Here is a 22,769-nt window from a genome sequence, read left to right as displayed (position 1 = left end):
GATAGATAGATATGAGATAGATAGATATTAGATAGATAGATATGAGATAGATAGATAGATAGATATGAGATAGATATGAGAGATAGATAGATAGATAGATAGATAGATAGATAGATAGATAGATAGATAGATAGATAGATAGATAGATAGATAGATAGATAGATAGATATGAGATAGATAGATATGAGATAGATAGATATGAGATAGATAGATAGATATGAGATAGATAGATAGATATGAGATAGATAGATATGAGATAGATAGATATTAGATAGATAGATAGATAGATAGATAGATAGATAGATAGATAGATAGATAGATAGATAGATATTGATTTGGTTTATGATTTTGGAACAATTGGATCATTTTGGAAGGACAAAAAGTAATTTTAAGAAGGATCACGGCAAGTATCTCAACTCAAACACATGTTAAAAAAAAAAAGAAAAGTGAAGTCATTAGTCAACCTGTAAAAAAGGATTCCGGTTACAATTTTTACCATTGTTAATATTTTACTGAGCATTTTGGATTGGCGCAGACCAACGCACAGTTATCAGAGCAGAAGGCAAATTGAAATTTCTCCTCTATAAGGTCAGGACTTTGATAAAGTGTTGTTCTGTGTTCTGCTTAGGGCTGTGATAAATGTTTCTAAGACTTAGCGGAAGGAAAGAATAATGTGTAGATGGTGAGATAGTAAATAACACTCTTGTAGAGGTCACAAAGGTCTAATTGAGCGGTGAACATACATATCTCGCATAAACATGACAAATGCTCCATTTGAACCTCCATTTTTTTGTATTAGACTATTAATATTTTACCTCTACAATAAGATTTGCTTTTTTTCTGTACAGAATCATTATTTTATCGTATCTTCGGTAAATCCTTTGTGCTTGGTCATTGTAAAAGAAATAACTGCTAAAAATAAAATAAAAAGAGCACAAGCTGTTAAATGATTTGCAGGTTTCTTTGTGGATTTACATATTGTATATCGGTATAGGATCAGGTCACTTTTTATTCTAGTTTTGATGTGGGTGAGGTTAATGCGATTTGCAGTTAGATCTCGTGTACACAGCTTTATTACAGATCCATGTGGTACCGATCTGTAATATGACTCCCATAGAAATCTATGAGCCCATATTATACCTCCATGGGCATCCTGATTTCATAGGGAGGCACACAGAGTTTGTTTTTTCTCACAGTTTCATATGGAATCTGTAAGAGAAAAAAACGGCATATTCTAACAAATTCCATGTTACGGAGGTATTGCGTCTACGGAAGAATACAGCATCGCAGGGAAGTACAATATGGCAGAACACAGAGTGTCTGTGAATACGTAACAGACCCCAGAGGCTTTGCCATGTGTATGAGGTCTAAATCCGATAGTCGGAATGCTCATAACAGCACAGAATGGCGCAGCTGTTTTTATACTGTCATTTAAAGGGTTTCGATCATCGCAAAATTACAGATTTTTAAACCAAGGTTTACTGACATATTTGGGTGATATGTGTGTCTATAATGACAATAGGGGGCATGTAGACATAGGAAATACTTAAAAAAGGACATTTTCGCTTTCGGGCCATTTTAATTGAATTCAAACTAATTGTTGTAAAAATCATTGTGTGGATGGAGGATGGGAATTATCTGAACTTTTTCTTATTTCTGGCATGTTTATACAAGCTCTGTGTTTGTGTACTCAGGAGATTTTCTTGTGTGTACCTGAGGAAATGAATACAAATACATTCTGTCTCTCCAGAGCAGATTAAAGTACAGGCCAAAATTGGAATTATAGCAAGGAAATTGATTTAAAGAGGGAGACGCATAAAAGACTAAGTAAGCAATTAGATTGTCACCTGTAGTAGGACGTCCTGGGACAAGACATAGACAATTGATTTTTTTTCTTCCTCCACCTGCACCAGTTTTGCTATGGACGCCAAAAGTCATTTGTGCTATGAATGGCCAAATGGATCACTTCATCATGAGAGTACAATTTACATCCTCTTAAGAGATTATATGTAGCATTTCCTCACTATTATTGCACTGACTCTATGGGTAGCTAATGCCATAAAGGGATTTCACAGATCCGAGGAGATAATGCAGACAGTGTGCAACTGCTAGAGGAACTACTGATGGATCCCAAGTGGACAAATGTTACATGTTTTATTCAACTACAACATAGAGCAAAAAAAGATATTAATTGTACAGTGTGATAAACAAAAAATGAAATATAATGCTATATTAGATTAGAAAAACAATATCATAAAAACTGAAGAAATGCCGCTTCAAATCCCATGTCAACCTTTATTTTCATGTCATTAATTGATATCTATTAAAACTCAGTTAGGAGATGCTGCTTGATAGGTTCTCCCTTACTGTTGTCTATAGTACTGAACTAAACATCTCCAAATTCCTTCTTTTCTAACCTTATAGGACATAAATTGGGGTAAATCTGTCTAAGGCAGGGGTCTCAAACTCGGCCGGGTAAATGGGCCGCACATAGAAAAAATGTGAAGTTGACGGGCCGCATTACTTTCAAATTTGATATAATACAAAATTATTGTTAATCAATTACTTATTCGAACTACTATAATATTACTGCTACTACATTACTATAACAATACTACATTACTATAATAATACCGCTAGGTTTAAACTTAACGGAAATTTGCGCATTTACTCCACGCGCCTATTTTAACAATCCAGTTTTCCAGTTTAAGTGTCGATAAATGCAGTCTGGCTGCTCAGTTGGCAGACACAAGAATATAAAGATTGGGCAGCCCCTTTGTAGATAATGCCACAGTGCCCTCTGTAGATAATGCCACACACCCACCCGTAGATAATGTCACAGTGCCCTCTGTAGATAATACCCCCCCCCACACACACACCCTATAGATAGTGCCACACACACACCTCCCTGTAGATAGCTCTATTGGGGTTCCCCCTTAGGAGTGGAATCCCCAGCCAGAGCGTTGCCGACGGTTAGGCCGGGTATTCCTCTGCTGGAGGAGCCCCTGACGTCACTGTCCATAGATAGTGACGTCAGGGGATACTCCTGGACTGGAATGTGGACAGTGATGTCAGGGGAAACCCCAGAGCCAGAGTCCCGGGTGTTGCGCTAGGAGCGTTCTTCCTGGGACACCAGCTCTGCTTCTGACATCACTGTTTTCTGTGAACGCTCGGTTGCTCGATAGTTGGCTGGTGTAAAAGGGCCCTAAGAGACATTAGCCATATTCATAGTTACCCTAGAATTGGGATATGTGTGCCTGGTGATATATCTGAAAACAAGTACAAATACAGAAATAAAGAAATGCATAGCGTTTAATGGACTGTGTTCTGTCAAAGAGTGTAGACTGTTTAATAATGGAGGAAGATGTTAAAAACGATTAATTCTGGTTTAGAGGGCCATGTTCATAAGCAGCATAGGATTTTTCAACACATTTTGCAATATGCATCATAATAAAGTAAATAATTTCCTATTTTCCAGATGAAAACTTTGTTGTTTACCTAGAATGATGAGATTTTAGAAAGTGGTGTTCCTCTTGCTAGAGGCTTTTTTTTTAAATGTTTCGAAAAACAGATTTAGAAAAGTTAAAAAGTATGGAATTAGACAAATGATTACTTTCTTTGTTTGTTGTGCAGTCAGCAGCGGAATATGTGAAAGCTCATCTGCCCGAGGTGCTAAAACAACATCTTCAAGACTTTGAAAGGGATAAAGAGAACAGTGTACTTTCCTACCAGACCATTTTGGAGCAGCAGATTTTAGCAATAGACCGTGAGCTGCTGGAGAAGCTTTCGGGGTCCTATGATGAAGCAGGTATGTGCTTTTCTTCCTGAACCATGTCATCTGGTCTGTCTCATGTTATGTTATGTTCTGCTCCATTAAAGTATGTGAAAAATGATGATGATCACATAATGGAAGATCAGTATGAGGTATAATTTGTCAATTCCATGACCTTTATAGTGACCATAAAAAAACACATACAGAAGCATCAGAATGACACATACAGGTATGCTGAGTGATACCTTCCCAATTCTGTCAACATTACATTTAGAACATTGTACAGTGCAGTTTACACTAATTCAATAAATAGACTGAAGCTCAGTGTACAGGCTGAAAGTTTGTGTATGTTCTACAGCAATTGAGTCCTAGAGAGCAGGCCATGGACTATGGATAAAAGGACTGCACCTCTTGGCTTTTTTTTTTTTGTTTCTAGTATAACTCATTCCTTGTATGTTGATATACCGGATGTACACAAAGCCATTAGTAATAAATCTCCACCCTTAACCCCTTAATGACCGGGCCATTTTGCACGTTAATGACCAAGGATTATTTTTTGTTTTTTCTTGGTCGCATTCCAAGAGTCGTAACTTTTTTTTTATTACGTCGACATAGCCGTATAAGGGCTTGTTTTTTGCGGGACGAGTTGTATTTTGTAATTGTACAATTTTTAGATGCTTATAATATATTGATTAACTTTTATTAACTTTATTTTAGGAGAGAATTGAAAATAAGCAGCTATTCCAGCATTAATTTTCACGTTATAAATTTACGCCGTTTACTATGCAGCGTAAATAGCATGTTAACTTTATTCTATGGGTCGGCACGATTACAGGGATACCAAATATGTAAAGGTTTTATATGTTTTCCTACGTTTGCACAATAAAAACCCTTTTAGAAAAAAATTACTTGTTTTTGCATCGCCGCGTTCCAAGAGCCGTCATTTTTTTATTTTTCCGTCGATGTGGGCTTGATTTTTGCGGGCCAATGTGTAGTTTTCATTAGTACTATTTTGGGGTACATAGGACTTATAGATTAACTTTTATTTTATTTTTTATGGGGGGCATGGGAGAAAAGAGAGAATTTTGCCGTTGTTTTTTGCGTTTTTTTTGGACGCCGTTCATCCGGCGGTTTAATTAATGTGTTCATTTTATTGGTCAAGTTCTTACGATCGCGGGGATACCATATATGTGTATGTGTTATTTGTTTTGACACTTTTACTGAATAAAACCACTTTTTGGGCAAAAAAAGTTTTATTTGATTTTGACTGTAATTATTATTTATTTTTTTCAACAAACTTTATTTAACTGATTGACATTTTTTTTTAAAGTCCCACCAGGGGACTTCACTATGCGATGTGCCGATCGCATATATAATGCTTTGGTATACTTCGTATACCAAAGCATTATTGCCTGTCAGTGTAAAACTGACAGGCAACCTGTTAGGTCATGCCTCCGGCATCGCCTAACAGGCATTTGCGGAAGACAGACCTGGGGGTCTTTGTTAGACCCCCGGCTGTCATGGAAACCCGACAGCGACCCGCGATTTGTTTGCGGGGGCGCCGATCGGGTGACAGAGGGAGCTCCCTCCCTCTGTCAAACACATTAGATGCCGCTGTCACTATTGACAGCGGCATTTAATGGGTTAAACTGCCGGAATCGGAGCGCGCTTCGATTCCGGCAGTTGCAGCAGGAGCCAGGCTGTGTATAACAGCCGTGCTCCTGCCGCTGATCGCGTGGGTACACTGGCAGTACCCGTGCCATCACAGGACGGATATATCCGTCCTCCTGCGCGAACTAGCAGCTGCTGAGGACGGATATATCCGTCCTTCGGCGTTAAGGAGTTAAACATTGTCATGCACTGATTCACTACTTAACATCTCTTTAGAGCAGTCAGAGCTCCGTTTTCTGAGTTCTAAATGAGTTCTAAATCCCTTCCATAAACGTAATGTTACGTGATAAAATTCTCACTGCCTGAAGCTACCACTAGGAGACGCTTCGGAGCTTACTGCATACTGTTTATATATTTCGCTCAATTATAAAACAGTATGCACTAAGGGCCTGTTCACATCAGCGTTGGGTTCCGTTCATCGGTTCCGTTCGACCATTCCGTCAGAGGAACTGATGAAAGGAAAGCCAAACGGAAACCAGAGCTTCGGTTTGCATTACCATTGATTTCAATGGTAATGGTTCCGTTTCAATTGGTTTCCGTTTGTTTCCGTTCCATAAGGTTTCTGTTTTTTTTAGCATAAACAATAGCGTAGTTGACTGGCTGCTGTAGACTTAGAACCTCCTTAAAATGTTCTATCTATAGACTTTGCAGTCTTTATCATGTAGTGTTTCCTTAGCAAAAAGTGAAACTTGAATTATAGTTAGAATTTCTCATCAAAGTTAAATGTGTACGTGCTTTTTTTCAGTTCTTTAAATTCAAGTAAACACAATTCTATGTCTGCTATGATCATTTAAGTATTCTGTTCTATTTAACTAAATTAGTCTGACTTGTTTGGTTTCAGCTGATCAGGGGGCCACGTAGGTGAGACTTTGGGGTAGGAGTAGGTGCCTCCACTTCGAGTAACAGCAGTATTATAAGGCTTTGCCTGGAGTATCACTTTAAGCCCTCGGCAACATCTGCTGTATATGTATGGTGGATGTGCGCCGTCACAATATGGTGCGATCTCATGAGCTGAGCCCACACCATACCCGGTGTATGCCTGCTTTTTCTTACTAGTAACTGTGGCATCTGAGTGGTTGGACAGACTGTGGGGGTTTCCTCTGTCCTCCAATCCTCGCTGGCTGCCGATCAGTTACCATGGCAGATGGAGTCCTGACAAAGAAGAAATGGAGACAGCACTACCGAATTTTCAAAGTGAAGATCCTTTTATTCCACGGTGCAACGTTTCAGCTCAATACGAGCCTTTCTCAAGCATAATAATGTGACACACAGAGCACATATATATGCAATACAGGGTCATAAAGCCAATTACATACATATAATAAACTTGTGCAATAATGCTACAACAGGTATACAAAATTTTTATATCAATAGGATCCCCTATGAATGTGCTAATACATGAATAGAAAAATAAATTAAAAAACATTACATATACATAGTATAAATAGTGCATTCACTGTAATAAGGCCAATCAATCAGATGGGCTACATGTGTATAATGACATGTGATAGTGTAAGAAAACAGGTGTATAAAATAAAGTTAAAAACATCTTACCCTCGCTGGATCGGCTGATAGCGTTGTGCACTTTCTTACTACATGAAAACTAAGCATTGCGTAATCCTAGCACCTGTGTGTATGAGTCATCGCATGATACGTCATTATACGCATGCGCATTGTCTACCAGAGGCGCTAGTCGCCATATTGAAAGAGGGCTATACACCCACAAATGTTTCCCATGGATGACGTCGGATCCTGTCCGTCTCAACTATGAGTCATTGGACATATCGTAGATTCGAGTCTGCGCAATGCCCATTAAGGATCGTCGGACCCATTTTGAAAGAGGGCAACATCACTCCATATGTTGCACATACATCCCATCCACTATAGAGTCTAATTGGTCAAATATAAAACGATGTGAACTATATATACTATCTCTGTAAACTGAGAATAAATATTATGTCTCAGAACAATAATCCTTATACCTCATCAATAATGATGGGGATTTAGGAGCACATATGGGTATATATAAAGCTCATAATATACAGACACAGAGATTTACACATCGTCTTAGAGATACTGTGGACGGAAGACATGAATAACATATATGAGAAAACTTTTCAAAAAATAGGATGCATATAATCAGGTATAAGAGTAGTGCAAATATACAGCCTCAACCGATCCTTGAGGCAAATCTTGAGAGTAATATCTAGGATAAAGAGAAAGGAGAAAAATATATAAAATAGTTTGTAGGACACTGACAATATATATCAGACCTAAACATTGTAAATAGTGGCGCCTTCCTCCAAAGCTGTCATAAACATATTTGCGTATGTGGGAGCCACGTTAGATCCCATGGCCGTACCCCTCCTCTGTGCATAGGAGTCACCAAATAAGAAGTAATTTTCTGTAAGGACAATTTCCAAGAGACACATAAGAAGGTTAATACATTCATGGGTATAGTTAGACTGTTGTAACGCTTCAGATACAGTATGAAGGCCTCTCGTGTGGTTGATTGAGGTATAGAGACTGCACACATCAAATGATCACCCATCCTATTAAAGGTTCTACCTACAAAATTAAACATCATCTTACATGTAAATCGGACCATGTAATATATATCATCCAATGTCCTTGCAAATTATTGTATGTAGGTGAAACCTCTCTAGATTGCAGAAAATGTATAAACAACCATAAGTCCACCATTCGTACCAAGAAAATTGACCTACCATTACCTAAACATTTTGTGGAAAATAACCATGGCGAGAATGACTTTAAGTTATATATTGTTGATCATGTACCGCGCCATAGACGAGGTGGAGATAGGATCTCCAAACTGAAAAGATTGGAGTTGGAATGGATTTTTCAATTAGACACCTTATCCCCTAGAGGTCTTAATATAGACTTCAAGATCTTTCCAAGTTTCTCTAGATAACCCAGTGGTACATTCTGATTTGAACATCTGCCCGTGCATTTATCATCTTCCCCTTGTTCCTCCCCCTCCTCTGTGCATTAGGAGAATAGGTAATAATTTGACCATATCTATATTATAATTATATTTTGTATGCTATTTACAATGTTTAGGTCTGATATATATTGTCAGTGTCCTACAAACTATTTTATATATTTTTCTCCTTTCTCTTTATCCTAGATATTACTCTCAAGATTTGCCTCAAGGATCGGTTGAGGCTGTATATTTGCACTACTCTTATACCTGATTATATGCATCCTATTTTTTGAAAAGTTTTCTCATATATGTTATTCATGTCTTCCGTCCACAGTATCTCTAAGACGATGTGTAAATCTCTGTGTCTGTATATTATGAGCTTTATATATACCCATATGTGCTCCTAAATCCCCATCATTATTGATGAGGTATAAGGATTATTGTTCTGAGACATAATATTTATTCTCAGTTTACAGAGATAGTATATATAGTTCACATCGTTTTATATTTGACCAATTAGACTCTATAGTGGATGGGATGTATGTGCAACATATGGAGTGATGTTGCCCTCTTTCAAAATGGGTCCGACGATCCTTAATGGGCATTGCGCAGACGCGAATCTACGATATGTCCAATGACTCATAGTTGAGACGGACAGGATCCGACGTCATCCATGGGAAACATTTGTGGGTGTATAGCCCTCTTTCAATATGGCGACTAGCGCCTCTGGTAGACAATGCGCATGCGTATAATGACGTATCATGCGATGACTCATACACACAGGTGCTAGGATTACGCAATGCTTAGTTTTCATGTAGTAAGAAAGTGCACAACGCTATCAGCCGATCCAGCGAGGGTAAGATGTTTTTAACTTTATTTTATACACCTGTTTTCTTACACTATCACATGTCATTATACACATGTAGCCCATCTGATTGATTGGCCTTATTACAGTGAATGCACTATTTATACTATGTATATGTAATGTTTTTTAATTTATTTTTCTATTCATGTATTAGCACATTCATATTGGATCCTATTGATATAAAAATTTTGTATACCTGTTGTAGCATTATTGCACAAGTTTATTATATGTATGTAATTGGCTTTATGACCCTGTATTGCATATATATGCGCTCTGTGTGTCACATTATTATGCTTGAGAAAGGCTCGTATTGAGCTGAAACGTTGCACCGTGGAATAAAAGGATCTTCACTTTGAAAATTCGGTAGTGCTGTCTCCATTTCTTCTTTGTCTTGACTGAGGGGTCACTCGGACTGTGACCCAGGAGACGTGCACCCTCTTGAAAAATTTATCCTGTGCTGCTGATCTATTCCTATCATCTGCAGATGGAGTCCTGGTGAAGGCTTCCGGATCTGCCCTCTATGTCCAACTATTAGGGCTGGGGCTAGACCTAGACTTTTTTTGTAGTGATAAATCGCTGTCTTTAGTAATGCACTACAAAAAATCGCTGTGATAAATCGCTATACATAGGAATGCATTGAGTAGATTGAAGATCTCTGCAAAATCGCTCCAGACAAGTTTGTAGCTCTAAAATCCCAGCATGTAGAGATTGAAAAATCGCTAGCAAATCGCTCAACTGGACTGTTTTTGAAGAGATCTAACATTGTAATGTCCCCAAGGGGGAACTAAAAAAGAAATAAAAAAAATGTGTTATAAACTAAAAAAAAGCTAAGATTTTTTTAACAAATCGTTTTAAACAAATTGTATTAATTTTGTATCACTGTAGTCATACTGACACGTAGATAAAGTTAATATGCAATTTTTGTGAACGCTGTAAAAACAGAATAAAAAAAAACTATGGAGAAATTCCAACCCAACAAAATATTTTTTTTAAAGTTTTTCATAACATTATTATTTACATTAAATGGTGCCATTAAAATATACAAAAATAAAAAATACAACTTGTGCAGCAAAAAACAAGCCCATATATGGCTATTTAGACTAAAAAAATTGTAATGGTGTGGCTCTTGGAATACAGAAAAGAAAAACAGAAACGAAAAAAAAGAAAATTGGCTGTGTCCTTTAGGGGTTGAAATTATTTTTTAGAACACTGATTTTTTAGGGCTTATTTAGACGAACCTGATATATGTCCGTGCAACGCGCGTGATTTTCACGCGCCTCGCACGGACCTATGTTAGTCTATGGGGCCGTGCAGACTGTCCCTGAGTTTCACGCAGCGTGTGTCCGCTGTGTAAAACTCACGACATGTCCGTTATTTGTGCATTGTTCGCACATCACACACCCATTGAAGTCAATGGGTGCGTGAAAATCACGCACAGCACACGGAAGCACTTCCATGTGACGCGCGTGATTCGCGCAACAGCAGTAAAAAGTATGAATGAAAACAGAAAAGCACCACGTGCTTTTCTGTTTACAAACATACAGCGTGTCATAATCACGCAGCCACGCATCATACGCAGCTGACACACGGAGCTGACACACGGAGCTGTTAAGTACCTTTTGCGCGCGCAAAACGCTGCTTTTTTTGCTGCGCGCAAAAGGCACACGCTCGTGTAAATCCGGCCTTAAGGCTCTCTAATTGTCCAGTAATGAATGACAGAAAATTATATGCACCATTGTTTTTGAAGAGTTGTAAATTGTTAACCACCTTTGTTTGGCTGTGTATTTGTTTATCAAGCCGTACATGGCCCAATAGCCTGTGGCACAATTTGGCACTTATAGTCAGCCTAGGCCTCTTTCACACGGCAGTAATTTGGTCAATGTTTTGCATCAGTATTTGTAATCCAAAACTAGGAGTGGAACCTCCAATTTGATAAACTAGAATAGAAGGATTTGTACCTCTTCCATGTCTGGAGCTACTCCTACTTTTAGCTCACAAATACTGATGCAAAATACTGGCCCAAATACTGCTGTGTGATAGTGGCCTTACAGTTTATTGTTTGCTGTTTGGGGATATAATTAACCCCTTCCCGACATCCGCTATATCTATATGGCAGAGATCAGGTGGGGGAGTATGCTCAATAGAACGAGCGTATTGACTGTGTGTAACAGCCGACACTTCAGTGGGGATCCCGCTCGTTTGGCCACTTAGATGCCGCGGTCAAAAGGTCAAAAGCCGTTAGAGAAAGGGGGCCAGCCCCATGTGCCGATGGTTGGCATGGAAGCCTAGGAGCCTAATGGAAGCCCTGCAGTATAACGATATACTGCAACACATCAGTATTGCAGTATATTATGCAAGAGCTCCAGTTGGATCACTGGTTCAAGTCCCTTAGGGGGACTAGTAAAAAAAGTTTAATAAGGGTTTTTTAATATATTTAAAAAATATATTAAAAGTTGAAAAAAAAAAACCTTTTCCCATCTTCCCCCAAGCGCAATTTAAAAAAAATAATTAACATAACTGGTATCACAACCTTAACAGTACGAACTATTACAATATAACATTATTTAAGCTGCATGGTGAACGTTGCGGGAAAAAAAAGTAAAACTCCAGAATCGCTGTTTTTTGGTCACTACACTTCATTTCCCACAAAAAATGGAATTAAATGTGATCAAAAAGTCTCCTGTACCCCAAAATGGTACCAATAGAAACTACAACTCGCCGCGTAATATATAAGCCCTCATACCACTCAATCGACAGAATAAAAAGCCATGGCTCTGAATATGGCAACAAAACACACATTTTATTTTTAACAATCAGTTTTTTCCTCGTAAAAGTAGTAAAACATAAAAAAAATTATATAAATTTGGTATCACCGTAATCGTATTGCCCCGCAGAATAAAGTTAACATGCCTTTTTTATCGCACGGTGAACGCTGTAAAAACACAAAACCACACAAAGAATTATTTTCCAGTTTCCCACTACATTATATGGTACAATAAATGGTGCAGTGAAAAATCTACAACTCATCACACAAAAAACAAGCCCTCATACGGCTATATCGACAGAAGAATAAAAAAATCATGGCTTTTGGAAGGTGGGGAGGAAAAAACGAAAGTGAAAATCTTAAAAATTGCTGTGGTGAGAAGGGGTTAATGGAATAAATTGGTCTCTTTTTAACTGGAAGAGTAATAACAGAACAGAAGGTTTTAGTATTATTGTGCTATTTTGATCTTGATTTTCTAGTGTACATGAACAGTCAAATTTCAGATATAAGCTGTCAAAATAGAGAAGAAAAGACCGCAAACCGCTGAAACTAGATTGGTACTGTAAAATGGGGCAAAAAATCGTATTTCCCTCTTCATTTTTCAGGACGCTGCTTGTCATTAGCAGAAGAATTGAATGTAGCTGTATGGCAGCCAGTGAAGTTAGAGGCAGCAGTTCTCTGTATTCCACAGAGTCATTGACATATAACAACGGTCTGCGCTTTACTCTGGATTTTCTTATGTATAAGAATATTGCATTTTTAATGTGTGGATGCAGAGTGTAGCCGACTCGGAGACTGAATCCATCCCCCATAGGCGTTTTATCCCACATTCTACAAATGTACAGAATCACAACAGACAGATGAGATTAATAGAAATCAAGAGCAACATAAGAAAGATACTAGTCAATTATGCGTTAAAGGATGAACAGACTATCTAGATGAATGGAGAAAGGATAACTGTGATGTCGGCTTCTGGTCTTCTTCGGAAATGTAGCTACTCTCTTTCTAAAAGAATGGAGAAGTCCTAAAGACAGTTCTATAATATCTATGGAGCCCGTCTAACAAGTTACTGGTGGAGATTAAAAGTATTACATTGTCCAAATGGGAGAGGAAGGTATTGAAAGCCCTTTGTTATTAAGTGATAACTCTGGGCATTAACTGTTTATTTGTTGTTTTTTTTTCTTTGCTTATTTTAGGCCACAAATCATACATAATTATGGTCCTCTAGGAGATCTAGGGAAATCTACTTACACCAGATCTAAGCAATTTAGGGGCTGCTCAGATTGAATCACCGTTCCCCCTGCTGGATCTTGTCATATGTAGCATTGAGATCATGTATATAAGGCCGTATTTAACTAAAATCACGCGCGTCGCACGGACCTATGTAAGTCAATAGGGCCGTTCAGACATTCCGTGATTTTCACGCAGTGTGTGTCTGCTGTGTAAAACTCACGACATGTCCTATACTTGAGCGTTTTTCACGCATCACGCACCCATTGAAGTCAATGGGTGCGTCAAAATCGTGCACAGCACATGGAAGCACTTCCGTGTGTCACGCATGATTCGCGCTACAGTTGTTAAATAAATTAAGGGGAAAAAAAAGCACCACATTCTGTAAAGGATCTGCCAGGCACAGCTTCTGTGTCAACGCCCATAGGTAATCAGTCTGCACCTGCTTCTATGTCTGTGAGACTGACTCCATCTTCCACCACTCAGGATGGCAGGCTTAGGAGTGGGAGAGCCTATCACAGCCTGGCCAGACGGAGCTAGCTCCCGCCCTCTGTCTATTTATACCTGCCTTTCCTGTTCCTCCTTGCTTGTGATTCTTCTCGTTTTGTTTCCTGGCCCTGCTGCAGCTTCTGAACTATTTGACCCTGCTTCATATTGACCCTGGCTTACTGACTACTCTCCTGCTCTGCGTTTGGTACCTCGTACACTCCTGGTTTGACTCTGCTCGTTCACCACTCTTGTTGCTCACGGTGTTGCCGTGGGCAACTGCCCCATTTCCCTTAGCTTCTGTGTACCCTTGTCTGTTTGTCTGTCGTGCACTTATTGAGCGTAGGGACCGTCGCCCAGTTGTACCCCGTCGCCTAGCGCAGGTCGTTGCAAGTAGGCAGGGACTGAGTGGCGGGTAGATTAGGGCTCACTTGTCTGTTTCCCTACCCCCATCATTACATAATCACAAGCCCATTTACCTAGTCTACCCTGGTCCCTCACACTACTATGGACCCCCTTGAGACCCTGGCTCAGCAAATGCAGGGTCTCTCCCTACAGGTCCAGGCCCTGGCTCAGAGGGTCAACCAGCCTGATGCTACCATGGTAGTGCCCCTCACCTCACCTCTTGAACCCCACCTCAAGTTGCCTGACCGGTTCTCAGGGGACCGGAAGACTTTTCTCTCCTTTCGGGAGAGTTGTAGGCTCTATTTTCGCTTAAAGCCCCACTCCTCAGGTTCTGAGAGCCAGCGGGTGGGTATAATTATGTCCCGGCTCCAGGAAGGGCCCCAAGAATGGGCCTCCTCCTTGGCTCCTGACGCCCCGGAACTTTCCTCCGTTGATCTTTTCTTTTCTGCTCTCGGACTCATTTATGACGAGACTGACAGGACTGCCTTTGCCGAGAGTCAGCTAGTGACCTTACGTCAGGGTAAGAGACCTGTTGAGGAGTATTGTTCTGACTTTAGGAAGTGGTGCGTAGCTTCTCGGTGGAATGACCCTGCCTTAAGGTGCCAGTTTAGGTTGGGTCTGTCGAACGCCCTGAAAGATCTGCTAGTTAGCTATCCCTCTTCTGACTCCCTAGACCAGGTTATGGCTTTAGCGGTACGACTTGACCGACGTCTCAGGGAACGACAACTTGAACGTTTTTGTGTTTTCCCCTCTGACTCCCCCATGATGCCTCCCGAGGTTCCGGAAGACTCGGAGGTACCTATGCAACTTGGGGCCTCCGTGTCCCCCCGACAACATAGAGAGTTCCGCAGGAAGAATGGTCTCTGCTTCTATTGTGGGGATGACAAGCATCAAGTGAACACCTGTCCTAGGCATAAGAATAAGCAGCCGGAAAACTTCCGCGCCTAAGTGATCATCGGGGAGGTCACATGGGCGCACAGGTATTTCCCGTAAATATGAAACGTAATAAAATCTTGCTTCCCTTTCAGGTCTCTTTTGGTGGTAGGTCTGCTACCGGCAGTGCCTTTGTGGATTCAGGGTCTTCTGCTAATATCATGTCTGTGGAATTTTCTATGTCTTTAGCTATGCCTTTGATTGATTTGCCTAAACCTGTCCCGGTAGTGGGTATCGACTCCACTCCTCTTGCTAATGGTTATTTTACACAGCATACCCCTGTTTTTGAACTCCTTGTTGGCTCCATGCATTTGGAGCAGTGCTCTGTACTGTTGATGCAGGGATTATCGTCCGATTTGGTTTTAGGCCTTCCCTGGTTGCAGTTGCATAATCCCACGTTTGACTGGAATACTGGGGAGCTTACAAAATGGGGTAATGAATGCTTGACGTCATGTTTTTCTGTTAATTCTATTTCTCCCCCTGAGGAGGTGAACACGCTACCTGAGTTTGTTCAGGACTTCGCTGATGTTTTCTCTAAGGAGGCCTCCGAAGTGTTACCTCCTCATAGAGAATACGATTGCGCTATCGATTTGGTACCAGGAGCTAAGCTCCCTAAGGGTAGGATATTTAATCTCTCTTGTCCCGAACGTGAAGCCATGAGAGAGTATATCCAGGAATGCCTGGCTAAGGGTTACATTCGCCCCTCTACTTCTCCGGTAGGTGCTGGCTTCTTCTTCGTAGGGAAGAAGTATGGTGGTCTTAGGCCATGCATTGACTACCGTAACTTGAATAAGGTCACTGTAAGGAACCAGTATCCCCTTCCTTTGATTCCTGATCTCTTTAATCAGGTTCAGGGGGCCCAATGGTTCTCTAAGTTTGATCTACGGGGGGCGTATAAGCTTATCCGCATCAAAGAGGGGGATGAGTGGAAGACTGCATTTAACACGCCCAAAGGTCATTTCGAATACCTCGTCATGCCCTTTGGGTTGTTTAATGCTCCCGCGGTCTTCCAGAATTTCATAAATGAGATTTTAAGAGATTAACTGGGGGTATTTCTTGTAGTGTACCTTGATGACATACTTGTGTTTTCCAAGGACTGGTGATTCTTCTCGTTTGGTTTCCTGGCCCTACTGCAGCTTCTGAACTATTTGACCCTGCTTCATATTGACCCTGGCTTACTGACTACTCTCCTGCTCTGCGTTTGGTACCTCGTACACTCCTGGTTTGACTCGGCTTGTTCACTACTCTCCTGCTCTGCGTTTGGTACCTCGTACACTCCTGGTTTAACTCGGCTCGTTCACCACTCTTGTTGCTCACGGTGTTGCCGTGGGCAACTGCCCCATTTCCCTTAGCTTCTGTGTACTCTTGTCTGTTTGTCTGTCGTGCACTTATTGAGCGTAGGGACCGTCGCCCAGTTGTACCCCGTCGCCTAGGGCGGGTCGTTGCAAGTAGGCAGGGACTGAGTGGCGGGTAGATTAGGGCTCACTTGTCTGTTTCCCTACCCCGATCATTACACATTCATTGCAGTTTCTAAGAATCGAAACCGCGTGTCATAAGTTTGGCATATGCGTGTAAATCACACAGCCACGCACCAAACACTGATGCCACACGGAACTTCAACGTGCGTAAAACGGTGCATTTTTTGCACGCGCAAAACGCACACGTTCATTTGAATTTCGCCTAAACGACATGGAGGATCAGAACACCACCCAGGGTATACATGATCTAAGTAGACCAGGAGATCTACTCATTGCTGGACCATGGCTAATATTTGGGATGTGAAAAAGGCTGGTCCAGTTTTAGCAAATGATTGTTATTTTTTGTATAATTTAACCCCTATCCGCACCAGGACGTAACTGTCCGTCGTCGCGGGAGGTTACTTCCCGCACGAGGACGTACAGTTACTGAGTTTTTCCCGGTGCACACTGTCGCCGACAGCTGACACTCAACTCTTGCCGACCAGCGGTCCTTTGCCACTGGTTTCGGCGAATTAACCCCTTAAATTCGGCGATCGGGTGCAATCGCCGAATTTTGGGGGTTTCTAACATATCGGCAGACCCCGGTCCGAAATCGCGGGGTTTGCCGATAGTTACTATGGCAAACGGAAGCCAAACAATGGCTTCCGGGTCTGCCATGGACGGAAGCCCATCAGAACCAACCTTCGGCTGGTCCTGATAGGCTTCCTGTCAGAGTGACAGGAAGTCACTGTCGTTCCCGATGGCACACTGTCGGCGACAGTGTGCATCGGGAGCTTGGAGATCAGCTGTCCCCGACTGCTGACACTCCAGTGTTGCCGATCAGCGGCTCATCGCCGCTGATTTCGGCAATTAACCCGTTACATGCGGGGCTCGATTGCGATCTAGCGGGGGCTTCTGATGCTTGTGATGGCACCCGGGGGCCAGACAACGGCCCCCAAGTCTGCCATGTATGTCAGCCTATGAGGATCAGCCTCTGCTGATCCTCGTAGAGCAACTGTCAGAGTGACTGTGACGTCACACTGACAGTTGGAATACGTTACACTACCTAGGTAGCGTAATGTATTCTAGCAGCGAGCTGCAGGTCAAAAAAATAAAGTGTAAAAAGTAAAAGAAAAATTAATAAACAAAAAAAATAAAGTGTAAAAAGTAAAAAAAAGTTAATAAAAATGTTTTCTAAAAGTGTAAAAATAAGTTTTTGTTCTCCTATAATAAGTCATTTATTATAGGGAAAAAATGAAAACGTTAAAAAAAAAGTACACATATTTGGTATCACCGTGTTCGTAACGACCCAAACTATGAAACTATAATGTAAATTTTTCCGCACAGTGAACAGCCGCAAACAAAATAAACGGAAAACTATGTCAGCATTGCTATTTTTTGGTCACCACCCCTCCCAAGATATAGAATAAAAACTGATCAAAAAGTCGCATTTACCCCAAAATAGTACCTATAAAAACTACAACCCGTCCCGTAAAAAACAAGACCTCCCACAGCTTTTTTGACGAAAAAATAAAAAAGTTACGACTCAGAATAGCGTGTCTCAGAAAATAAATTATTTGATAGAAACTTAATTTTATTGTGCAAACGCTGCAAAACTTTAAAAAAAAACTATACACATATGGTATCGGTGTAATCATACCGACCAGCAGAATAAAGTAAAACGTAATTTATTGCGCACGGTGAACGCTGTAATAAATAAAGAATTTAAAGCGCCAAAATCGCTGTTTTTTGGTCACCTTAGCTCTAAAAAAGATCCTGAGGGGCCAAAATGCTCACTATACTCCTAGAAAAATTCCTTGAGGGGTGTAGATTCCAAAATAGGGTCACTTTTGGGGGGTTTCCACTGTTTTGGTCCCTCCGGGGCGTTGCAAACCCGACATGGCACTGAAAACCAATCCAGCAAAATCTGCGCTTCAAAATCCAAAAGGCGCTCCTTCCCTCCTGAGCCCTGCTGTGGGTCCAAACATCAGTTTACTACCACATATGGGGTATTGTCGTAATCGGGAGAAATTGCTTTACAAATGTTGGGCGGCTTTTTCTCCTTTTATTCCTTGTAAAAATGAAAAAATTCTATGTTTCCACAGAAAAATAGGTGATTTTCATCTTCACAGACTAATTCCACTAAATTCTGCAAAAAAAAACTGTGGTGTCAAAATGCTAACTATACCACTAGAAAAATGCCTTGAGGGGTGTAGTTTCCATAATGGGGACACTTTTTGGGGGTTTCGACTGTTTAGGTACCACAAGACCTCCTCAAACCTGACATGGTGCCTAAAATATATTCCTAAAAAAAGGAGGCCCCAAAATCCACTAGGTGCTCCTTTGCTTCTGCGGCCTGTGTTTCAGTCCATTAGGACACTAGGGCCACATGTTGGATATTTCTAAAATCTGCAGAATCTGGGCAATAAATATTGAGTTGCGTTTCTCTGGTAAAACCTTCTGTGTTACAGATTTTTTTTTTATTACAAATGAATTTCGGCAAAAAAAATGAAATTTGTACATTTCACCTCTACTTTGCCTTAATTCCTGTGAAACGCCTAAAGGGTTAAAATACTTTCTGAATGTGGTTTTGAATACCTTGAGGGGTTCAGTTTTCAAAATGGGGTGATTTATGGAGACTTTCTAATATATAAGGCCCTCAAAGCCACTTCAGAACTGAACTGGTCCGTGAAAAAATAGCCTATTGAAATTTTATTGAAAATATGAGAAATTGCTGCTAAAGTTCTAAGCCTTGTAATGTCCTAGAAAAATAAAAGTACGTGAAAAAAAATGATGCAAACAAAAAGTCTTGTCTGCGCTTTAAAAGCCTCCATCTTGATTGTATATTTCTACTGTCTGCATAGTCCTCTTATCTTTTGTTTTAGGCTACCTGCTTTTTTCATGACTAATAGCAATTGGAAAACATTAGTAAATACTGCTGGCCAGCTGGTGGTCATAAAACAATTCTTCGTGTCTACTCCGATACAATTTGAAGGAGTGTGTCTGCTTGTAAGTAAAATTACAGTTAAGAACTTGTCCGAACAGTAGCGACTGTGGAGTCATTCATTTAACAAATGATTTTTTCCTGGGGGTAGTTGTAGCAGTCTCTGGTAAAGTGCAGGGAAGCATTTGTTTTTCTCCCAAATCTACATTAGAATTGATTGCAGATAAAAAAAAAAGCTCAATATAATTATGTGAATATCGATGGAACATAAAAGCAGTTTATGTGCAATTGATTTTTCTCAAGGTTTTACACGGCTTATACCAGTTAGATAAATAGGAATCCTTGGCACACAGTCTGCAGTTCCTTCCTTCTCTCATACCGTATGAGCTAAACTTCGCCCATCTTACGAAAGTGACATATGGAACATCTTACAATGCTGTTGAATTGGGGCAATGAAATGTCACCTAGAGCCATAGAATGATTGTTATTGCCATCCTATTTCTATGGAAAAAGCACCACCGGAAGAATAAACACTCACACACACACATACTGTATATATGTATGTGTATATATATATATATATATAACAGAAAAAGAATGGCGACAGCTCACTGCGACACCAATGCCACCTAAACCACTAAATATAAATAAATATGCACCAAAGCTAAATCTACTTATAATAGGGAGGTTCTTAGTGCACATTTTGATCAAAATGTGTTTGCCCACCTGCCACGACAAGGCGACCTCTGTAAGGTGGGAACCTACGCTGCACATACACCCAGAACTGGGACTAAGCCTACATATATACCTGGGGATGGTAGGATCCAGCATTGAACTGATTAAAATCACCCAGGGCAGAATGGGAGGAGTGCAAGAACAACAAGTGGAGGCAGTCACTAACCCCACATATATGGATACCATAAACACAACAAAAATTGAACAGCACATTCCAACTAAATGATACAAAATACGCAGGTGCAAGAACACCTATGACTGCAGATATACAGCAGATATAAAAAAAATGGCGACAGCACCCTGCAACACTAATGCCACCTAAACCACTAAATATAAATAAATATGCACTAAAGCTCAATCTACTTATAATAGGGAGGTTCTTAGTGCACATTTTGATCAAAAAGTGTTTGCCCACCTGCCACGACAAGGCGACCTCTGTAAGGTGAGAAAATACGCTGCACAGCCCCATAGCTGCCCCCCATTTTTCCTTCTGCACCACGGGAGGATTCTGTCTACCCTGAGCTGCCCCATATAGTATAATGCCCCCCAAAGCTGCCGCCAGTGCTAACATATAAAGTGCCAGTGCCCTTGTAGATAGTGTCACAGTGTGCCCTATATTGTCCATGTTGATAGTGCCACACACCCTTGAAGATACCACCACCCCCCTGTAGATAACGCTACACCCTTGAAGGTAGCGCCACCCCCTGTGGATAGTGCCTTTGCTCTGGCTGGGGATTCCGCTCCTAGAGGGAAGCCCTTTTTCACTGTCCATATGATGGCATATCCACCACTAATTTGTTATGCTGTGAGTGAATTTGGTTTGGTAAAACCCCATTCATTTACGTTGTACGGTACCTTGTTATGGAATTTCAATTCAGATTCTGTAACTGAAATTCTGCAGCAGAAATTCTGCAACAAGTACACTGTGTGAACAAGAAACTGCCAGGTTCAGAAATTCTTTAATCCACATATATGTGAATAGTGTATGCTACGACACTCATTGCAGTGAATAAAGTAGTAAGGTTATCTGCGCATGTGTGACCACTTTACGGGTGTATTCACACAGTGTGGTTTTGCTGCGGTTTTTAGCGAGCTGCCGAAAACTGCACAAAAAAAAATGCATGCATTTTTTATGCAATTTGCTGTGGTTTTGCAAATTGCTGTAAAAACGCATTCGTTTTTTGGTGCAGTTTTCGGATGCGTGGCATAAAGAAACGCTGCAAAACCGCACTGTGTGAATACACAATAAGAAGTCAGATTGCAGGAAGTAGTCCATGGTAAATGAAGTGAAACAATCAATTTAAAGTGTCTAGTAAGTATGAATGTATCAAATAAACCATATTGTGAAGTTGGTAATATTTTCTTAGGCCTCATGCACACTTCCGTCAGCCGTTGTACGGCCATTAATGACGGTCCCGTCACACACGGGCTGCACACGGATGGCTTCCGAGTGCAGCCCGTTGTTTCACGGACCAAATTCAATGTAAAGGCCGTCAAAAACGGGCAGGAGTAGGACCTGCACTACTTTCGACGGAACGGCCGCACCGTTCCGATAAAACAACGGAAGTGTGCATGGCCGTATTGAAATGAATGTGTTCAGGGTGCTATCCGTGACAACAACTGATAGCACCCTGAAGGAAAAAACTGAAGTGGGCATGGGGCCTTAGTCTAACGTATGAGATGACATCCTTGTGGCTGGAATACCCCTCCTCAGGTTAATGGAGTTTAACAGAATACAAAAGAAAGGAGACAGAAAAATATTTAACATTGAAAAAAATAGTTTGAGGAGTGTTGTAAATGACTCGGTCTCTTGGCCACATGTATTGTTGCATGTGTTATTTTAATATGTAAAGTATACTGGGCCAATGGAAACTTTTGTGCGTAGCCAGTTGAATTAGTGAAATACCAGATTGGAAAGGGAACTCAAGACGCTGGTTTTTTTTTAACCTGAAAGGAATTGAGGATAACATTGAGCTGCCAATACAGTCATTGTGCTGGCATCTTAAATTGAAGGTTAATCTAAGGGTAAAACAATGCAAGCTGTCCATAAGTGGGATTCTGCAGTCTGATGAAGTAAATATGGAGGCAAATATGGGAAACATTTAATATATAGGTGACCAGGGAATTCAAAAACTTGGGTTTCTGTTAACCACCTACCACAGACTGGTCACAGCGCCAACCATCAATGAAAAGTGACTGTGGATGCATGGTCGCATGCGATGGATATAAATGGGCGTTACAGGGATCTTTGAGTGTTCCTCCTCCATAGGCTGGGTTCACATGTCACGGTCAAAATGTTGCTGTTTTTTTGCCACTCCATTTTGCCGCGGTTTTTGAAAAATCACATTGGCAAAATGATGCGGCTTTGCCAGAATTGACAGCACAAAATGCTTTTTTGACCGCGACATGTTAACTTAGCTTTAGCCTGGGGGTTCTTTCATATGTGCTGTTGTGATGCTTTTTTTTGTGCAGTTTTTTAAGCCAATGCCAGGTGGGGATTGTAAAGGGAGGGGAAGTATATAAAGAGGTTTTTTTTACTCCTGGTTGTGGCTTCAAGAACTGC

General features: G+C 40.7%; 1 protein-coding gene across 1 annotated transcript in view; it reads left to right on the top strand.

The window, feature by feature from the left end:
- The window catches only part of PPM1L (protein phosphatase, Mg2+/Mn2+ dependent 1L), a 238,856-nt gene that overhangs the window by 177,428 nt on the left and 38,659 nt on the right, over positions 1-22,769 (top strand). Inside the window, exon 2 of the mRNA XM_075861567.1 lies at positions 3,634-3,808. Within this exon, the coding sequence (XP_075717682.1) occupies positions 3,634-3,808 (175 nt within the window). The remainder of the gene's footprint in view (positions 1-3,633; positions 3,809-22,769) is intronic.

Source organism: Rhinoderma darwinii, chromosome 4 (genome assembly GCF_050947455.1).
Source record: "Rhinoderma darwinii isolate aRhiDar2 chromosome 4, aRhiDar2.hap1, whole genome shotgun sequence".
Taxonomy (NCBI): Eukaryota; Metazoa; Chordata; class Amphibia; order Anura; family Rhinodermatidae; genus Rhinoderma; species Rhinoderma darwinii.
The sequence above is the reverse complement of the archived record's forward strand: the minus strand, read 5'-3'. Positions and strand labels throughout refer to the sequence as shown.